The following is a 17,044-nucleotide window of genomic DNA, read 5'->3' as shown; positions in this document are numbered from 1 at the left end:
TCTTGCTGAAAAAATTGGAAAATAAAAGGATTGAAAAAAATCATATTGAAGTTTATTTTCTTGAGGAAGCTGAATCTAATCTAAATGCTGATACTGATTCTTAAATTAGAAAATGTTCCTGAGAGCTGGGTTTTAAAACTGTGCTAGACTGAAAACAGGTATGCTGAAGGTGTCTTCCTACTCTCCCCACCTTTGTTTTCTTCTTTTAGTAAGTTACTTGCTACCACTACAATGTACCTCTGTTAAAATGGTTTAATCCTTCCAGCTTATATCTGTACAAGAATTATGATGCTTAAGTTCAAATCAGTTTAAAATAGGAGTTTCCCTACTTCCTCATGGTTTCCATTGTCTGTATAACACACCAGTTTATGTTTAAATGCATAGGAAGGCTTCAGAGCGAAAGCATTTTATTTCCATCTTGTACAAAAGATATTTCCATAAGTTTTTTAAACTAAATTAGATACCTTAGGGAACACTGAAGAAGTTGTCTTCCTAGTGACAGTCTTGAATTAGACCAAGCATCCTGTTAGCAGTCACAGCCTACAAATTGTTTCTGAAAGAGATTGTTTTTTCCTTCCTGCCTTTTATATTAATACAGTAGGGAATCTCACATGCTTAAGCCTTTTTTTTCAGTGGTTGACATTTCTCAGTTTTGACACTGGAGATGTAAAAATATTTACTAAAGGGTGTGTGTAATTTTGTTCCCAAATGAGCTATAGAAAGGACTTCCTTTACACTTAAATATTGGCTTAAATATAATTATCTGCTGAGAGCTTTTCTGAGCTGAGCTTTACTTTATTTTTTTCTATTTATTGTGTAAGATGATATTATGTCATCATGGCAGTAGTTTGAAGGGAGTGAAGGAAGCAGCTTACCCTGTAGCGTAGGAGTAGCAGGTAGGATGGTTTGTGCCTGCCTTGGGGAAGAAGGGCATAAATTGGTGGAGAAGCAGTGGGAAGGGAAAGGGATGTGCTGCTGTTTCCAGCAGGGTCCCTACTCTGAGGCACAGAGCAGCAGTGTATGAAGCTTGCACTGAGTGGCCTTGGACAGAAAAGCTCAGTCTGTGGTTTGCCAGTCTTTTGTTTCCTGTGGCTGAGACTGCTGGCACAGAAGCATTGCCTTTTACACTTCAGCTGCCTTTCTGAAAAAAAAGTGTAAGAAGGGAGCAGGAGCAGCAACAATTCTGCGCTGTCTGCTGTTGGTGGTGTATTTCTGTAAAGTACTTGTTCCTAGCATAAAGTGGGCATTCAAGTTTTTATAATGGCTGTAGGTGAACAGAACTTTGTTTTCTGAGCAAATACACTCAGTCTCATCCCTTGATGAGAATCTGTTTTAAAGAGAATAGCTACTGGAGGAGAGAGAGTATTTGATATTCCAGGAGGAGCAGAAAGAGAAACCAGGAGAATCTTTGCAGAGTTCCCGTGTAACACTGGTTGGCAGGACTGAGATGGGTCCCAGTGTGGCTGTCTTAATTAATTTCTTAATTAAGTGCAGAGATCAGATCTAGAACAGAATAAACCTGAAACAACTTTTTAGTTCAGGTTTTCCCTGTTGTTGCTGTTTATGGCAGCATAAATCCATTGGTTCAGTCAGGAGCAGTTCAGCTATCAGCAGTGTGTTCCTAGTAAATGGTGCTGCAAAGAACCTCTGAAGCCAGTTTAACTGGCTGGTGGGCTCCAGTTGGTCTGTGGTGCTGCAAATGTCACCAAAGAACCCATTATCTAGAAGGCCCTATCTAGGTTTTCCCTGTATGGGGAAAAGGCATCACATGGTTGCAGTCTCTTTGTGCCTGTTCTCCTCAGTTCATATGCTAATATTTCAATTACAAACCCTCAAAGGCTCAGAGATCTGCATTTACAGTAAAGCTGGAATTGCAAGTTTCTTTCTGTAAAACCAAGATACACAAGATTTCTATTGATTTTTATTACAGCATTTGATCTTGAAGTTAGAACTCATTTTTCTTAATGCTGATACAAGTTTTATTGGTGCTATCCCCAGCTGGCAGAGTTCTGTAGAAGTTTGTAGCATTTGCTGATGACTATAATAATAGTTGCATTCAAAATCTGCATCTTAAACATAGTTATTTTTTTAAAATAAGGATGATGGCCTGTTCTTAGCTCAAAGATTTCTGTCAGTTTTGAAAACACTTTTAGAAGGTTTTGTCATTTTTGAGTAAAAAAAACCCTCTTACTCTTGGATACACTTGAGAAATGTCAAATACCATTTTATACAGAGAAAGAAAATGACTGCACTTCTGTAAATTTTACTTCAGGAGTTTGATTCTTAAATGCTTGCTTCTACAAATGAATCTGCAGTCCAGTGGAAACCCAGATGATGAAACTGTTTAGAGTAAATGACTTCAAATTAAGATAGCTAGGAGAAGGGATTGTGATGGTTGTGAGGAGGTACAGATGCATGGATAGATTCGAAGGGGTGTGGTCTTTTTGGTCGTTGAGATGGCTGAATGAGGAGGGTGTAAAGAACTATGCACTTACTGTGCCACAGAAAATACCATGTTCAGAGGGAGGTGTGCAAAGAGGACAATATTTAGAAAGAACTGAAATGTTAAGAGCATCCATGTGAAAAATCAAGTCCAACCTATAGTATCTTCTGTGACACTTAAGTCTCCTGTGTAGGATGTGTCTACCTGCCGGTTTTTGTGCTTATCCACAATGTTTCTTTTTTGTTTTGAGATGTGTGCCACTTGTATTACAGAGTGCTTACTCTGCTTATAATTAGGAACAAATAGGTATATGTGGTTAATTAACAAGGAACAAAGATTTTAACTGTTGTTCAATTGTAAACATGATGGCTTTTTGACAGCTATGTTAGTCATACATTGGAACCTGTATTTTAGCTGTATTTTAGCAGCATACCATTAGCATTCTTTGATTGAGGCAAATCTTCAAACACTCCTTTCCTGGGATCGGTGCTACAGCTTGGTGATCAAGAGTTGGCCTTTACTGCTGCAATCTGACAATTGTTTCAAGGCTTTGATGCAAAAAAAATGTGATCCCTTCACCCCCTCCTTTTCCCCCATTGCCTTCTCTCTAGTGTTTGTGAAAGTGTTTGTGCAGCTGTGTAGAGAATCAGATTGGGGAACTGATCCAGGTTAAAGCAGATACATTGTTGTCTGCTTAATTTCAATCTACATCTGTTCTCTGATCCAACTGACTGCATATCTGCATGAATGTTTTGCCAACAGAGGGCTAAGGTGAAATACAGTGTGGAAATTGCAATCAGGGACTGGATATGGGAGTGGGTAATGTATTGACCCATTCCCCAAGGTGGAGAAAGATTCTTTCATGGGAAAAGTGGGTAAATTTGAACTTGGTTTTAAATGAATAGTTGGGATCCAGTCCTTAGCTGTGGTTGCAAGTGGTTTTGCTGTGGACATTGGGTGTTCCTCTTTGCTGGTTGCTGCTTCATAGTAGAGCTTCTTTGTATTCTGTCAGACAGTTTAAGTGGTCTTTTTCTCGAAAAATTTTATTTTGAAGTTACTTGAATGAAGATATGGAAAAGATCCCACCATCATTTTGGGGTTCACTTAGCAATCAGCTTCTGAAGGAGGAGAGTAGAAGTTGTAATACTTTGAACCTCTGCAAACAGTTTGATAACAATCATGAAATTTGTACCACAATGATCTAGGGGATAGAACCTCATACAGTGAAGTAGCTTTAGTAGTTAAAAAAATACCTCCAAAACAAACAGTGTTTTTTCAGTCCAAATTATCTGCTTCTACACTGTCAATTCCAGCCTCTGTGTGTGTGTGTGTGCACATCCTTGAGCTTAGGCCTGACTGAATTTTTTAAATTATCAGAAGATTTTTGGGGCAGTTCACCGAAGGTTTATGTTAAAAGCTACCCTAACAAAGTACCAAATACAATCTCAGACTGATGAAGAGGGCTGGGAGGGGAGGTTCGTTACCCCTGTTTTATTTGAGTTCCTATAAACTGTATGAGTAAAACTCTTGTAGCATTTTAATAATATGCTATACCAGTGAGTGTACTTCTCTGTAGAATTCCTGGCTGAGATTGCATGATGTCTTGCATGTCAGTGAGGAAAGAATCTGCTTAAGAAAAGCACTGTGCTTTCTGTCTAAACTTTTGAAAGCAAGCCCTTCGTGTTGTTGTGACATTTTCCACTTATAAAGTGTAATATTTTGGTAATTAACATTTTCATAGATGAAAAATCTGTATGTTTATATACCTGTCTGCTCACACAAACTGAAGAAGAGGCCGTCTTTTATGACTCAAAAAATAGTTTGAACTCTGTTTGAACAAGTGTAGTTAGCTAAATCCTGTGTCTCCTAGATGTTAAATTCTGTAAATTCTTTTGTAAATGAAAAAATTTCATCTAAAGGTATGATGGGGAATTCCTTTCTAACATTCACATCTCTCATGTATTTTCTTGGAGAGCCTTTTGGTGGTATAAAGTATCATTTTACGCTGTTAATGAGACAAAAAGCCTATTCTTTGGCATGTATTTGCATAAATTAACCTGAATTATTAGAGGAAACATAGGGAGAAAACATAGGAGTTCCAGTTTTCAGATTGTCAAAGCAACTTAGATGAAAATTTGGGCCAGCAAAGAAGAGGTTATTACTTAATTTTTGAATTGAGTCTGCTAGTCAGTTTAAAAAAAAAGGGATATAATCAGAAATTTTAACTTTGTGCAGAATTTTTATATATTCCTGCAGGGATACACACACATGGTCAACCCTTTATTCTCAAGGAATTTTTATAGTATATTTATTACATTTCTGAGTAAATGTTGCACTCTTCAGGTGTCATAGCATGTCAAATATAATGGTGGGGGGTTTAATTAGAGATCTTTCATTAAATGAAGAAGATGAGGTGTTTCTGTATTGAGTTTCATGCATTTCAGAGAAGACCAGTAGCCATAACAAATAACCTGTTAAAACAGGCATGGCCCACTGGTAGGCACAGGCCAAACCTGCTCTAAGGACAGTTTTGATTGCCAGCAGGACAGAAGTAGACTGTCCATTGTGGACTGTGCTGAGAAATGAGACAGTGATCTAAAATTTGAGTAGAGAAAGCTTAATCTGTTACCTCCCACATCTTCCCTTGAGGCTCACTCAGCCACCTCATTGCTCTGTTCTCTCTCTGTTGGCTGCCTGCTGCTGGGCTCAGCCTTGTAGGCTGGAAACAGGTACAGGGCCACCACCGTGGGGATTTGGGGTCTGACACAAGAGTAGGGTGTGCTGGGCTGAGAGTACACTCAGGAAAAAAAAGGGTTTGGCTGCAGGAGGAAATGGACAGATGCCTTTGAGCATACTGCTGTCCATTCACAGCTTCAGGTTTCCTGGTGTGCTAGGATGGAAATGTAACATTTGCTTAACTTTGACTTCATCAGTGGGGCTGTAGCTTGTTATTGTAGATAAAAACAGTGGTGCCCTCCAGCTTCCCTTGTGCTCTTCTCCCCAGGTTTTGGTTGCTGTTGTAACAGGTGTATTTCATGACTACTTTTCACAAATGTTAGAGTCAAAGTGCTGAAAATAATCCTGTGTTACAGGAGATAGGCAAGAAATATTTCTGGGAGAAGGGCATCAGTTTAATTTGATTTAGGTGTCCATGAGCTGGAAAGCAGCAGCTTTCTGCAAGGGGGGCAACACATGAGCTGTATACTCAGGTAATGCCCTTGCCATGTATTGTTTCAGGGAGGTAGGTCCATTTGGCCTGCAGGCACGTATCTTAGAGGTTTGGCGTCTAATTTCAAGGCATCAGGTACTTGTAATCAAGTGTTTGATATTTGATAGCATTATGCTGTTTAGTGAATTATTTGCTCTGTGCATGCTGAGTTGGTTTTGACTGTTAAACACACTTTATGAAAACTCTGAATCACTTTAATGTTAAAGAAATTCATATTTGCGTTTCATATCTGTATTTTTAAGCTTTTGTTAAATCAATCTATAGGAAGTCTGAGTATTTCAAATATACCTATTTCTTTGTAGCTGACCTGTGATGATGTTAACATCAGCCTCCTCTCAATGTCTCTCTCCTTGCCTGCAGGTGAAGGTATTGCACAATCAGCTTGTTCTGTTCCACAATGCCATTGCGGCGTACTTTGCTGGCAATCAAAAGCAGCTTGAACAGACACTTAAACAGTTCCACATCAAATTGAAAACTCCTGGAGCAGATGCCCCATCCTGGCTTGAAGAACAGTAATCAGATCATAGAAGAGGACCCAATGTTAACCTAAAATTCTTTAAATCTGAGAATAATTAAGGGTTGGGGTTGAAGGACTGTTGTAGTGATTCTTGAATGGACAGCTTTAAATTTTTCCCCTTTTATAATACTGTAAAACTGAATTTGATAGGAAAGTGGGTGACTTTAAGGTAACCAAACATAATTTCTGTAATTTCAAATATAGAGCACTCCTTTTGTATGTAAAGGTTGGCAGATATTTCTGTAATTGGGATAGGGGAGGGAAAGAGGGAGGGGAAACAAAACTATTATAGATTTGCACTGACAAATGATGCTTGTGATTTCTGATATTTTGGTGGCTAGTCAAAATATTTGCAAATGGAGGTTTACATGATTTGTACCAACATCTGGTATTTTATAGATGAATATAGAAAACATCTTTAGTAATTTTCATATAACTTTTAAAAAAATGAGAAAGTTAAAAGACTATTTTGCAGATGAATACTATAAGGCCTATATGTGATATCTGCATATAAGGCAACAGTAGCAGATGGCTCATTGACAAGTGGAATTGCAGCAAATGCCTTTTTTACAAATGTACCTTTCCATCAAAGGGTTAAAAAAAACCCAAAAAACACTAAAGCAAGAATCACTGTCAGTCTGAGGCTTCTGAGCACACGCTTTTGCTTTGCACCAAGTGGTTTGCTGAGTGAGGCCAACCATTAAATGTACTAATTTCATTTAAAATGTTTTTTCTCTATGGAACAAATACCGTACTAGCCTTAAATCACAGGTATGTGCCTTTTTATAAGATAATATTTTCCACCAGTGTACATAACCTAAGAACCCATTCATGTAATAGTTTGTCAGTTCCCAACAAGGGGAAGATGACTGTGTAAATGCTGTGTCATTGTACACTTAGAGCAAGTTAAAGCTTTAGTTAAATTTCATGGGCAGGTATGATTTTGAGAGGAAATCGGGCCAGTGTGTTTTTTCTGTTTAATTGAAAAGCATACTTTGGTAATGGGAGTAAAATGGAGGACACATTTTTAATTTCTTCATCATTTCTGTAGTCCTTAAATGTAAAATTATATGTCAATTTTATCATAGACATTATAAATTCAATATATTGGAGTCCTCATTTGCACATGTTATGTTGCTTTATGTTATGTTAAGTAAAATGAAATATTTCAAATATGTTATTTACAATGGTGTGGATGGTATGATTTATGTACTGTATGTTCAAACGCCTTTCAGCTGACATTCTAAAGTTTTCAGTGTTTAACACAACTGTAATGTAACTGTAAATCAAACTTTTTAATCATTCCTCATTAAATTCTTGGCCTGACAGAGCCTTCTTTATGTTTTTGTTCTGTCAGAGTCTCTTGTAATAGCTTAATTACGTTCCCTAGAATGTATATCCTATGTGAATTTTGTATTCATATTAAACATGTTTGCAGTCAAACTTTCTTGAGTTGTGATGTTAAAAGTAGAAGGGAGCTTCTGCAGTGAAAGCTTAGTCCTACTTTTGTGAGTTGTCACCCCTGCCCAAGAATATCTCATAAAGCAGAGCTAGGGTAGTGATGCTGTTTTAAATGTGGGCATATTCAACTGGAAAGTAAATCCATAGTGAAACAAATCTTTTAATATATGTGGGTTTTGACTTGAACTTCTAAAGGAAATTAAATTTTATTTACAATTCTTATGAAGCCATTGACTTCCACTGAATCTTGGCACACGTGTGGTACGATGTGCAAGGTAAGCGAGCCGAGTGACTGTAGCCTTGAACTGGGAAATGCGTTATTGCAGGCGTGAAGAATGCTAGCCCACTGGCCATAACTGAAGTATTGGGCTTTCAGAACACTGCAGGAAAAGGGTACATGAGGAACACGTGCTCTTGGTTTCTCCCTGAGATTCATGTGTCCCCTGCCTAGGATTGCTGCTGCTCAGAAGGAACTCGTCTGTCAGAAATGGTAAGAGTGAACTTGAATCTGCAGTTGCCTTAAGAAAGACTGACCAGTGTGGCATTGTGTAATCCTCAAACTTTTGCAATGGCTTGAAACTGCTGGAGTCTCTTCACCTGGAAGAAAAGGTGGGACCAAAGAGATTACTTGCTAAAACCTGTCTGTATTGTTTCATACTGGGGAAAGGAAGAATTACTTCCATTTTGCTCAGCAAAGCAATTGTTCTAATGGGAAGCCTCAGTGAGGAGGGTTCTCTGTTCAATAAGTTATTAAACTGATAGTAGCCTGCTGTAGTACTGTAGCTTTCTTTGTTCACTGCTCAAATACATGTGCTTATGAAATAATTCAAGCTCATATCTTATATTTAAAATTAGCTTTTTAGAGCTAACCAAATTTAGAAACTTGTATCAAGAGATTGTAAGAGAAAAGACACTTCAGCATTTCCAATGGGAAGTAGTTATGGTTGTGAGGCTTTCTGATCCTCATAAAAAAGCATTATAAATATTTTAAGGTTGTAATGTGGCCTTTATCTAGGTGGACAGTTGTCAGGATGGGATGTTTTTGTTGATTGTAGAGGAGGCCGTACCCACCTTGTAGAGACTTGTCTGTGACAGATTTCATCTCTGTTAAATTGTTACAATAATGCTTACAGTGTTGTGTGAGGTTTCTTAGGATGAAGAACTCAAAGCAATTAGTAACATTTTCAGATATGCTGTTGTAGCTGCTGTACCAAATATGGGGAGCTGTTTTGATTCTCAGTGACCGTACTATAAGTTATCTGTACTCCTGGCTTGTTTGAAACTTGTTGCTCATGTTATTTTGTTAATCTGAATTCTACAAACAGCTTTTGTGCTCTAAAAATGCTCCTTGGCCTACTTCGTGCTTTTACAAGCCTCTTACAAAGGACATTTCTGGTTACACAATGTCTCTGTATTTTTATTTGGAAAGAGATCTACACAGGCAAGAGTATACTAATACACCATTAACATCATAACATCATTAAAGTAACAGCTTTTTTTTCGATCTTCAGTCAGCTGGTTTTCCCAGAAACCTTATCTCTAGTCTGTCTGTCCTTTCAAAAACGATCAAAGTAATGTAAAAAGAAAGCTAAATGTTTCCCTCAACTCTGTTTTGAACTGAATGGGGGGCATATTCACTTTTTATGCTTTGCTTATCTGCTCTTGTTCCTTGTTGTGGTGTTACAAAAAGTGAAAGCTGTTGTAATTATGTAGCATTCCTCATCTGCAATTGCCTTCAGGTTTGGGGGTTAAGTCTGGTTATCTTTTCCATGTTGCATGCTTGGTGTAAGGGTTGTACTAGTCAAAAATGTTTTTATATTAGTTGTGAATGTTACCATATTTTATGGTAGCTCTCACCCTAAAGTTAACCAAACTACTTGTTGCTAAGCTGTGTCAAGATGAAAGGGTTTTTTTATTAGAGGATCTTTATTAGACAGAGGATTTGACTGCTTGGTTTATATTTCTCTCGTTTCTTACTGTTTGTTGCTCTTTGACATCTTTGCGTTCTTTCTGGTTGCTCTGGTGTTAAAGACAGGGATACACAGAAAACAGAGTTCTCTGTCTGTGACAGTGCTCTTGTTCACCTCTCTACACGTGTTTTACCAACACCCCTCCTCTTCATTTCCATGAGTCTTGTGTGGAAACCAAATGGCCAGGGACAAGGAGGGTGTTCACATGTTTTTGTCATCGTGGTAATAGATTGAAGGGAGTGAAGGAAGCAGCTTACCCTGTAGCGTAGGAGTAGCAGGTAGGATGGTTTGTGCCTGCCTTGGGGAAGAAGGGCATAAATTGGTGGAGAAGCAGTGGGAAGGGAAAGGGATGTGCTGCTGTTTCCAGCAGGGTCCCTGCTCTGAGGCACAGAGCAGCAGTGTATGAAGCTTGCACTGAGTGGCCTTGGACAGAAAAGCTCAGTCTGTGGTTTGCCAGTCTTTTGTTTCCTGTGGCTGAGACTGCTGGCACAGAAGCATTGCCTTTTACACTTCAGCTGCCTTTCTGAAAAAAAAGTGTAAGAAGGGAGCAGGAGCAGCAACAATTCTGCGCTGTCTGCTCTTGGTGGTGTATTTCTGTAAAGTACTTGTTCCTAGCATAAAGTGGGCATTCAAGTTTTTATAATGGCTGTAGGTGAACAGAACTTTGTTTTCTGAGCAAATACACTCAGTCTCATCCCTTGATGAGAATCTGTTTTAAAGAGAATAGCTACTGGAAGAGAGAGAGTATTTGATATTCCAGGAGGAGCAGAAAGAGAAACCAGGAGAATCTTTGCAGAGTTCCCGTGTAACACTGGTTGGCAGGACTGAGATGGGTCCCAGTGTGGCTGTCTTAATTAATTTCTTAATTAAGTGCAGAGATCAGATCTAGAACAGAATAAACCTGAAACAACTTTTTAGTTCAGGTTTTCCCTGTTGTTGCTGTTCACAGCAGCAACAAAATCCATTGGTTCAGTCAGGAGCAGTTCAGCTATAAGCAGTGTGTTCCTATTACTTAATGAATAGTGTGTCTTACTGTGCTAATTAAATAATTATACATCTTGCTGCCTTTTAAAAAATACTAAGGGCTGTAAATTCAAGCACTTAAGTGATAAATAATGTTAAAAACTAGTGTTGCTTGTTCAGTTTTGATTTGCCTTTCTTATATATGCATCATGCTAGTTTTATGTGATGGTGGTAATTAATTGCAGGATTTTGTTTTGAGAGCTTAACTAACAGAGTGCTTAATTTTGAGCCCTAATATAACTTGGTTATTGTGACAGGAGTGTCACAATTAACTTTTTCTCCTCCTTTTATCCAAGCTCTGTAAAATTGAGGGATTGTAATGAAGATGACACCTTTTTTCAGGTGGTGTAAATTGCTTTATTTCCATTAGATCTGTTCAGTCATTAGATTTGTGTACAGCTTAAATAATTAGATGCTCTGTGCTCTGAAGAAAAGCAGAGTTTACAAAAGACAATGTGTTTTTTTACTTCTCATAAGAAAAAAAAAAAGCTTTAAAAAAAGTAATAATCCTGAAAACTGTCTTGAGCATTTCATTAATTGGAAATCTTAAAAAATTAACAGTATGATTTGGTTTTGTAGTGTACCAACTCATCTAAATGCTATCTGTTCTAGGGAGGTGCATTTGTTGTTTATTATAGGCGGGGCTGCTTGATCTGCCTGTTATTAAAGTTGCCTAATATTTCCTACTGTAAAGACCAGTTTTCAGTTGTTTATAACTCAGAGTCATTTTAGCCGTGTGGGCAAAATATTTGCCTGTTGAGTGTTACATGTTTAGGTGAAAAAAATCTAAAGCTAAAAATTTAAAATGAATTTGCTAACATGTTTTGGAAAAGTTCAGGGAGAACAAACCCACAGGGTGAGGAAAAGTGAAGAGTTTAACTTCACATCCGGACTGGCTCCCAGGTCCTCTGCTGTCCTGTTTGGGTTCTGACTTTTCACATACAATGCCATTATGCAAGTCTCTTGTTTGGCTTACTCTTTCCGTCTTTTCCAGAGCACATTTGTGCTCATGACTGGCAGCAATGAAAACAAGTGCCTTTGGCTCCGGCAGCAGCGGTTACAGTCCGGGCGCAAAGCGCTTCCTCGGGATGACCTCAGGGCCGCCCTGACACTCTCGAGGAATGTCCACGCTGGCTCCGAGCTGAGCGTGTCCTCTCCAGCTGTGCTAACCCTGCCAAGCAGAGATGTGTGCTCTGATGGGAATTGCCTTTTACTGCACTTCAACTCTTTCCATTCAGTAAATTTTCAGCTTAAATGACTGGGTTCTGGCATTACGTTCCCTAAATTTTCCTTTTGTTCTAATATTACTTTTTTAAATTGAGGTGACTAAAGCAGGCTGTCCTGCCAGACCAGTAGGTCAGACAGATTTCTGGCTGCAGAACTGTGAGCAGGAATGGTGTAACCCCTGCAACCATGGGCCTGAGCCAGAGGAGGCCACCTGGTTCCCCACTCTTCCTCTGCTTCCTGCCTCCCAACACCTGAGCAGACTAAATAGCACAGGTGAGGCACTACACAGGTAAGATAAGATTTTGTCCTGCTGCTCTTGCTTTCCCACCCCTGGTTGTATCAAGGTGTTTTCTCTCTCCTGTGCTCAGCTCAGAAGCTTTGGTGGCTTATTAAGCAGGACTAGAAGTGAGGTTTCTTCTTCCTCCCTCCCTCCCTCCTTTCTCAGGAAAGGAAGAGTTCCTGTTTCCATCTTTGGAATTTGCCTTCTGTATAAAATAGTGTTGGGGTGTGTGGGCTGACTGTTAATTGACTTGAGTGAAGTTCTTCACCTTTACTCCTCCTGGAAAAATGTTTTTATTTTAGACATAGGATTCAATCTCTTGATAGAATATTTTAGAACCGTTTGTATTTGTTTGCTGTCTTATCAGTCGATGGTACTTTGGCTTTCGGGCATCCACAACTCACATGCGCTGCTGCCTGGAGCGCTGCAACCCAGGGCTGTGATCACATCTTAAATTCGTCTGCACTTCTCTCCCACCGTCCGCTTTGGAGTCACAAGGGGCCCGTCTTGCCTCTTCCCCCGAGCTTGCAGGGCTGAGCCGGCGGGGAGCGCCGGGGTGAGGGATGCGGGATGGACCGAGGGATGCGGGATGGACCGAGGGATGCGGGATGGACCGAGGGATGCGCTTGCTCGGGAGCGTGGGCAGAGGGCGAAAGGCTTCAGCCGTGGAGAGGAGCCCGTTCCTTCCAGCGGGGCCGCTGCCGGTAGCCCCGCTGTCCTGCTCCTATAGAAATAGTTGCAGTGAGTGCGGTGACAGCGTGCGGGCAGGGTTGGCTGGATGTGTCGATGGAGCAGCTCAGCCGGAGCTGGCTTAGACCCAGCGCCCCCGGAGGCGCCACTGCGCATCTCCGTTCGCCGCGGCGGCGGCACCGGCGCTGGTCCGCGGGTCGCTCTCCTCCCGCACGGGCTTTGCGGTGGCACGGGCCGGGCAGGGGGATCGAGGCCCCGCTGCCCCGCGGCCTCTCCCCTCCCGGTGCCGCCGCCGCCACCGTCACCTGCCGCGGCCCCGCCCGGGCGCGCCTGCGCTGCCCCGCCCCGCGCTCCGGCGGCGCGGCCGGGCCGGGCGCGATGGGAGGAAGCGGCGGCGGCGGCGGCGGCACCGGACCGGGCTGCGCCGCGTGCTCCCGCGGGCACCGAGGTGAGCGGGGCGCGGGGACCCCCGGGCCGGGCCGGGGCTCCGCGGTGCCGGGGGGCGCAGCCGGGCCGGGCAGAGCGGGGGTGTCGCCGCCCTCCTGCGCGGGTCCTTCGCCGCCTTCCCGAGGCGTAGGAGGGGGGAGCGCTCCCGGGGAGAAGACGGACTCCCCTTCCCGCGGGACCCCGGGCCCGGCCGGCCCCTGGCACGGCGGGAGAGCCGCTGCCGCCGCTCCGCTCGCACGGCGCTGTCCCGGGCGCTGTCCCGGCTTTCTCCGGCGGGCCGAGCGCTGCCCCCGCCGCGTCCTGCGGGGACAGCGGGGTCGGGGCGCTCCCACCGGGCCGGGGCGCGTCTCGGGCGGCGGGGTCCGGCGGAGCCGGGGGGCAGCGGGCGCGGTGTTACCCCGGGTGCAGCCGAGCCGCCAGCGCCCTGCGCGGTGCCCCGTGGCCTGCGGCGTCGGTGGAAGGGAATTAGGGAGTAAGGATCTGTCGCGGCCCCTCGGGTGGTCCCGGCGGCAGGGCCCCCACAGGCACCGCAGCCTGGCACCTTGTCCGGGCGGAGAGCGCAGCGGTGCGGCTGGGGCTCCTCCCGAGGGAGCCCTTTCCCTGCGGCACCTGGGAGCCCGAACAGAAAATAGCCGGGGTCGAGCCCCCCGGGCCAGCCCCGTCAGGTCCCGGCCCGGCCCGGCCCGGGCGGCTGCAGGGACGCGGTGCCGCACAGCGCTTCTGTGGGATGCACTGCACTGAGCCGGCGAGTGCGGAGTCGCTGAATAGCGTGAGCTGCGTGTTCCTTGTAACCCGCAGATTTTGGCAGGATCAGGGGATGGTTATTGGCGTTTGCAGCTCCTCTGTCTGCAGGCAGCAACTAGTTGCTCCCTTTTCCTTTTGTAGAGTTGTTCTTGAGACACAGACAACCAAATGCTGTGGTTGGGCTCGGCGTTGTTCTCATGAGAACTTGGAGGGCGCCTGATACAGCACCGTGGGCAGGGGAGAGCGTAAGGTGTGAGTTAAAGAGAGTCAGTCATATCTTGCAGTATGAATTATGAAATGCCCTTCAGTGCGTCGTGCACCTCACCTGTTAATTTGTGTATGCAAACCCAATCTGTGTCGTCTTAGTGGCAACTGCCTTTTTTGCAAGAAACAAATTACTTTAGAGTGCTTTTCTTACCTGGGGAGAAAGTTGTCCCCACCCTCTTACTTTTAAATTACATTTCCAAGTTAGATTAGCTTGGCTAAAACAATGAATGAGACAAAGAAATAAAATATTTCTTTTATGCTAAATATGGACACAATTAAAACGTGCAGTAAAGATGTTACTTTAGCGCTTTGGTGCTTCTCCGGCTGTTTTGGATAACAGACATGCAACAATGAGGTATAATTGCAACGTCTTAAACGTTTGTTCTTTGGTTCATTTTTTTCCCCTTTAATCCTTTGAAAAGTGTGGAGAGGTTCCTTAGGAGTTAAAATTTTGCTTGGCTTCTATTACGCATCCTGGTCCCGCGTGTCTTGGTGTCTGTAGCTCACAGTTGGAACGGCTGCCTTGTTCCCCACCTCCTCTTGCTGTACTTCCTGCTCAGAGGCACCTGCTGATACCAGCGAGCAGCCCAGAACCTGTCCTGGCTGCCAGCTTCTCTCCTCTCCCACCCACGGTGGTGGTGGGAGCCTCCGCTGGGAAGAGCTTTGAGCGGCTCCTCCGGAGAGGCAGCATGAGAAGGGAATTTTGACCAGTCCCCTGGTGTCTGGTAACTCGAGACTGCCATCCTCTCACAAGCAGGTGACCTCTGTCACCTGGATCGTGCTTATCTGTCAGAAAACAAAGCTGAATGCCAGCCTTTATGCTGTGCCTTTCCTTTTGTGCCTTCTTTCCAAATGCTGATTCCTCCCCTTTCCTGGTTCTGGGTGTTACCTCATCTAAAGCAGTACGGGACTCGTTGGATTGAAAACAGTTTTTCCTGTTCTATCTATCTTTACATCTAGGTTGGGATGTTTTCTTCCCCGTGCCTTCTCCACTCCTTTCACTAGGAGTGTCCCTTGTCTAGCGCAGGAGCGCTCAGGTCTGAGATCAGTCGTTTTCCACTCCTGTGTGTTAGTGCTGTGACTCTGATGATTCATCTCCTACAACCCTGTTCCATTAGGATTTGATCCTGTTTTTCCTAAAGCAGATGGACTTATTGAAAGTCTCAAAATGAGGTTCTTGACTGTTGCCTGGGGCATGGTCGGTCAGTCTGTCTGTGTCTTTTTTTAAACTTTTTTGGTGAATGTGTGGGAACCCAAGTTAGAAAATAATAATGTTGAATACTGCTTTGTATGATGGTGGAAAACTAGCTAATACATTTTTCATTTTTAAATAAGTAGTAGGGAGGAAAAGTGTTCTTCCTAGTTGAGTATTTCTTTAAATTAATGCAACACTTAATTGCTTTGAGTGGTTAATCTCCTTCCACCACCTTGCACCTGCTTTTTTATGCCTCTCTGCTTCTATGATCATGAATTTGGGAGGAGAGGCGTGAACATGCAGAGCCCTGTAATAGCAGCTCGATATTAATGCTGACTTAAATTTGAAACACTCTATCCTGATCCACTTTCTTTGTAGCTTCTCTCCTTTTTACCATGCCATTAAAATATTTTCCATCATGCCTGTGATTTAAACCTTATACAGGCTTTTTATATATGTTTTCTGCTCTTGTAAATGCACGGATAATGTAAGGTATGAGATCGGAAAATCTGAAGCAGGAGAGAGGAGCTCATTGCTACCTGAGCAAGGTTTTGAGAAGAAAAGGTACAGTGGATGATTTTGTGTTGTTTTCCATTGATTTCAGTGAAGCTCTGAGTGGCTGAGTCCTTGCAGACCAAGAGAGAATTTACCCTAAGGCTTTTTTCTGTGACTTGGGTCTGTTTGTTCATGTACGGTCTAGTGATGGATCTCTGGCAAAAATAGCGAAGTTTTTTCATCACTATTATACAATGTCAAATTGATCTGGGTTGCTGTTAGCTCCATGTGAACCCTGCTGAGGAGGCATACCACTAAGTCAGTGCCAAATTTCTGATTTGATGTTGTTCTTGTGCCAGGGCATTACTTGAGCTTTTTCTGGTGAGGTTTCCTGAGACTGAGTTTTCCTCAGGGGCCTGTTTGTCTCCTATCTGAGTTTGCATTGTGTGCCATCTTTGAATTTTCAATTTTTTTTCTTGTAAATTCCCAAATTTTTTTTTTTGAGATAGCTTCCAAATTTCCATAAAATCATGAGATTCCTCATTGGTATGTATTTGAAACACTTTAGTTTTTCCCTGAGACTTATGAATTAAATCTGTTCAATAGATTTGGTTTGTTAAAAGTGTGGGGTTTGTGGAACTCATGCTCTTACCTGAAGGTTTGCTGCTAATAACAGCATTTTTATTTAGAAGGTAACAGTATAAAAAAGTGCTAAAACCCACTGTGATTCCTGTTGTTTTATGAGATAATCCGGAGGTTAAAACTTCCCAAAGTATTTAAAGCTTTGCATATGTGTAATGCTTAGGATGTGTGGGGTCCTGTTCTACCTACCAGCTACTCTGTCCTTTCTCTCTTTCTGTTATTGAACTGGCACTGTTAACCTGGATGCTGAAGTAAATTATCAAGGACAGCTTGATCAAACTGTGGTCTGTCTTCTCTGAGTGTATTTTGGGAGATAGTGCAGCCACACCAATAATACTTTTAAGTTCATGCTCAGCAAACAGAGAGACTTAAGGGATTGTACACTATTTTTGCCCTTATTTACATTTATGTGAA

The 17,044-nt window shown here is 42.6% G+C and overlaps 2 protein-coding genes across 5 annotated transcripts in view; both read left to right on the top strand.

Annotated features, from left to right (window-relative positions):
• Nucleotides 1-7,703, top strand: part of ARFIP1 (ADP ribosylation factor interacting protein 1) — a 40,802-nt gene extending 33,099 nt beyond the window's left edge. Inside the window, exon 10 of one of the 3 annotated variants that reach the window (XM_054295815.1) lies at nucleotides 6,033-7,703. In XM_054295815.1, coding sequence (XP_054151790.1) covers nucleotides 6,033-6,188 — 156 coding nt within the window. In that variant the 3' untranslated portion in view covers nucleotides 6,189-7,703. The remainder of the gene's footprint in view (nucleotides 1-6,032) is intronic. The other 2 variants (XM_054295816.1, XM_054295817.1) reach the window with 2 other exon arrangements.
• A 4,984-nt stretch (nucleotides 7,704-12,687) lies between these two features.
• Nucleotides 12,688-17,044, top strand: part of FHDC1 (FH2 domain containing 1) — a 37,148-nt gene continuing 32,791 nt past the window's right edge. Inside the window, exon 1 of one of the 2 annotated variants that reach the window (XM_054295618.1) lies at nucleotides 12,688-12,706. The gene's annotated coding sequence lies outside the window, so the exon portion shown is untranslated. Of the gene's footprint in view, nucleotides 12,707-13,201; nucleotides 13,289-17,044 lie in introns of those variants that run through there. The other variant, XM_054295617.1, reaches the window with a different exon arrangement.

This window comes from Melozone crissalis, unplaced genomic scaffold (genome assembly GCF_028551555.1).
Source record: "Melozone crissalis strain CALT ecotype California unplaced genomic scaffold, PUWL_Pcris_2 ptg000006l_1, whole genome shotgun sequence".
In the NCBI taxonomy this organism is placed as follows: Eukaryota; Metazoa; Chordata; class Aves; order Passeriformes; family Passerellidae; genus Melozone; species Melozone crissalis.
The sequence above is the reverse complement of the archived record's forward strand: the minus strand, read 5'-3'. Positions and strand labels throughout refer to the sequence as shown.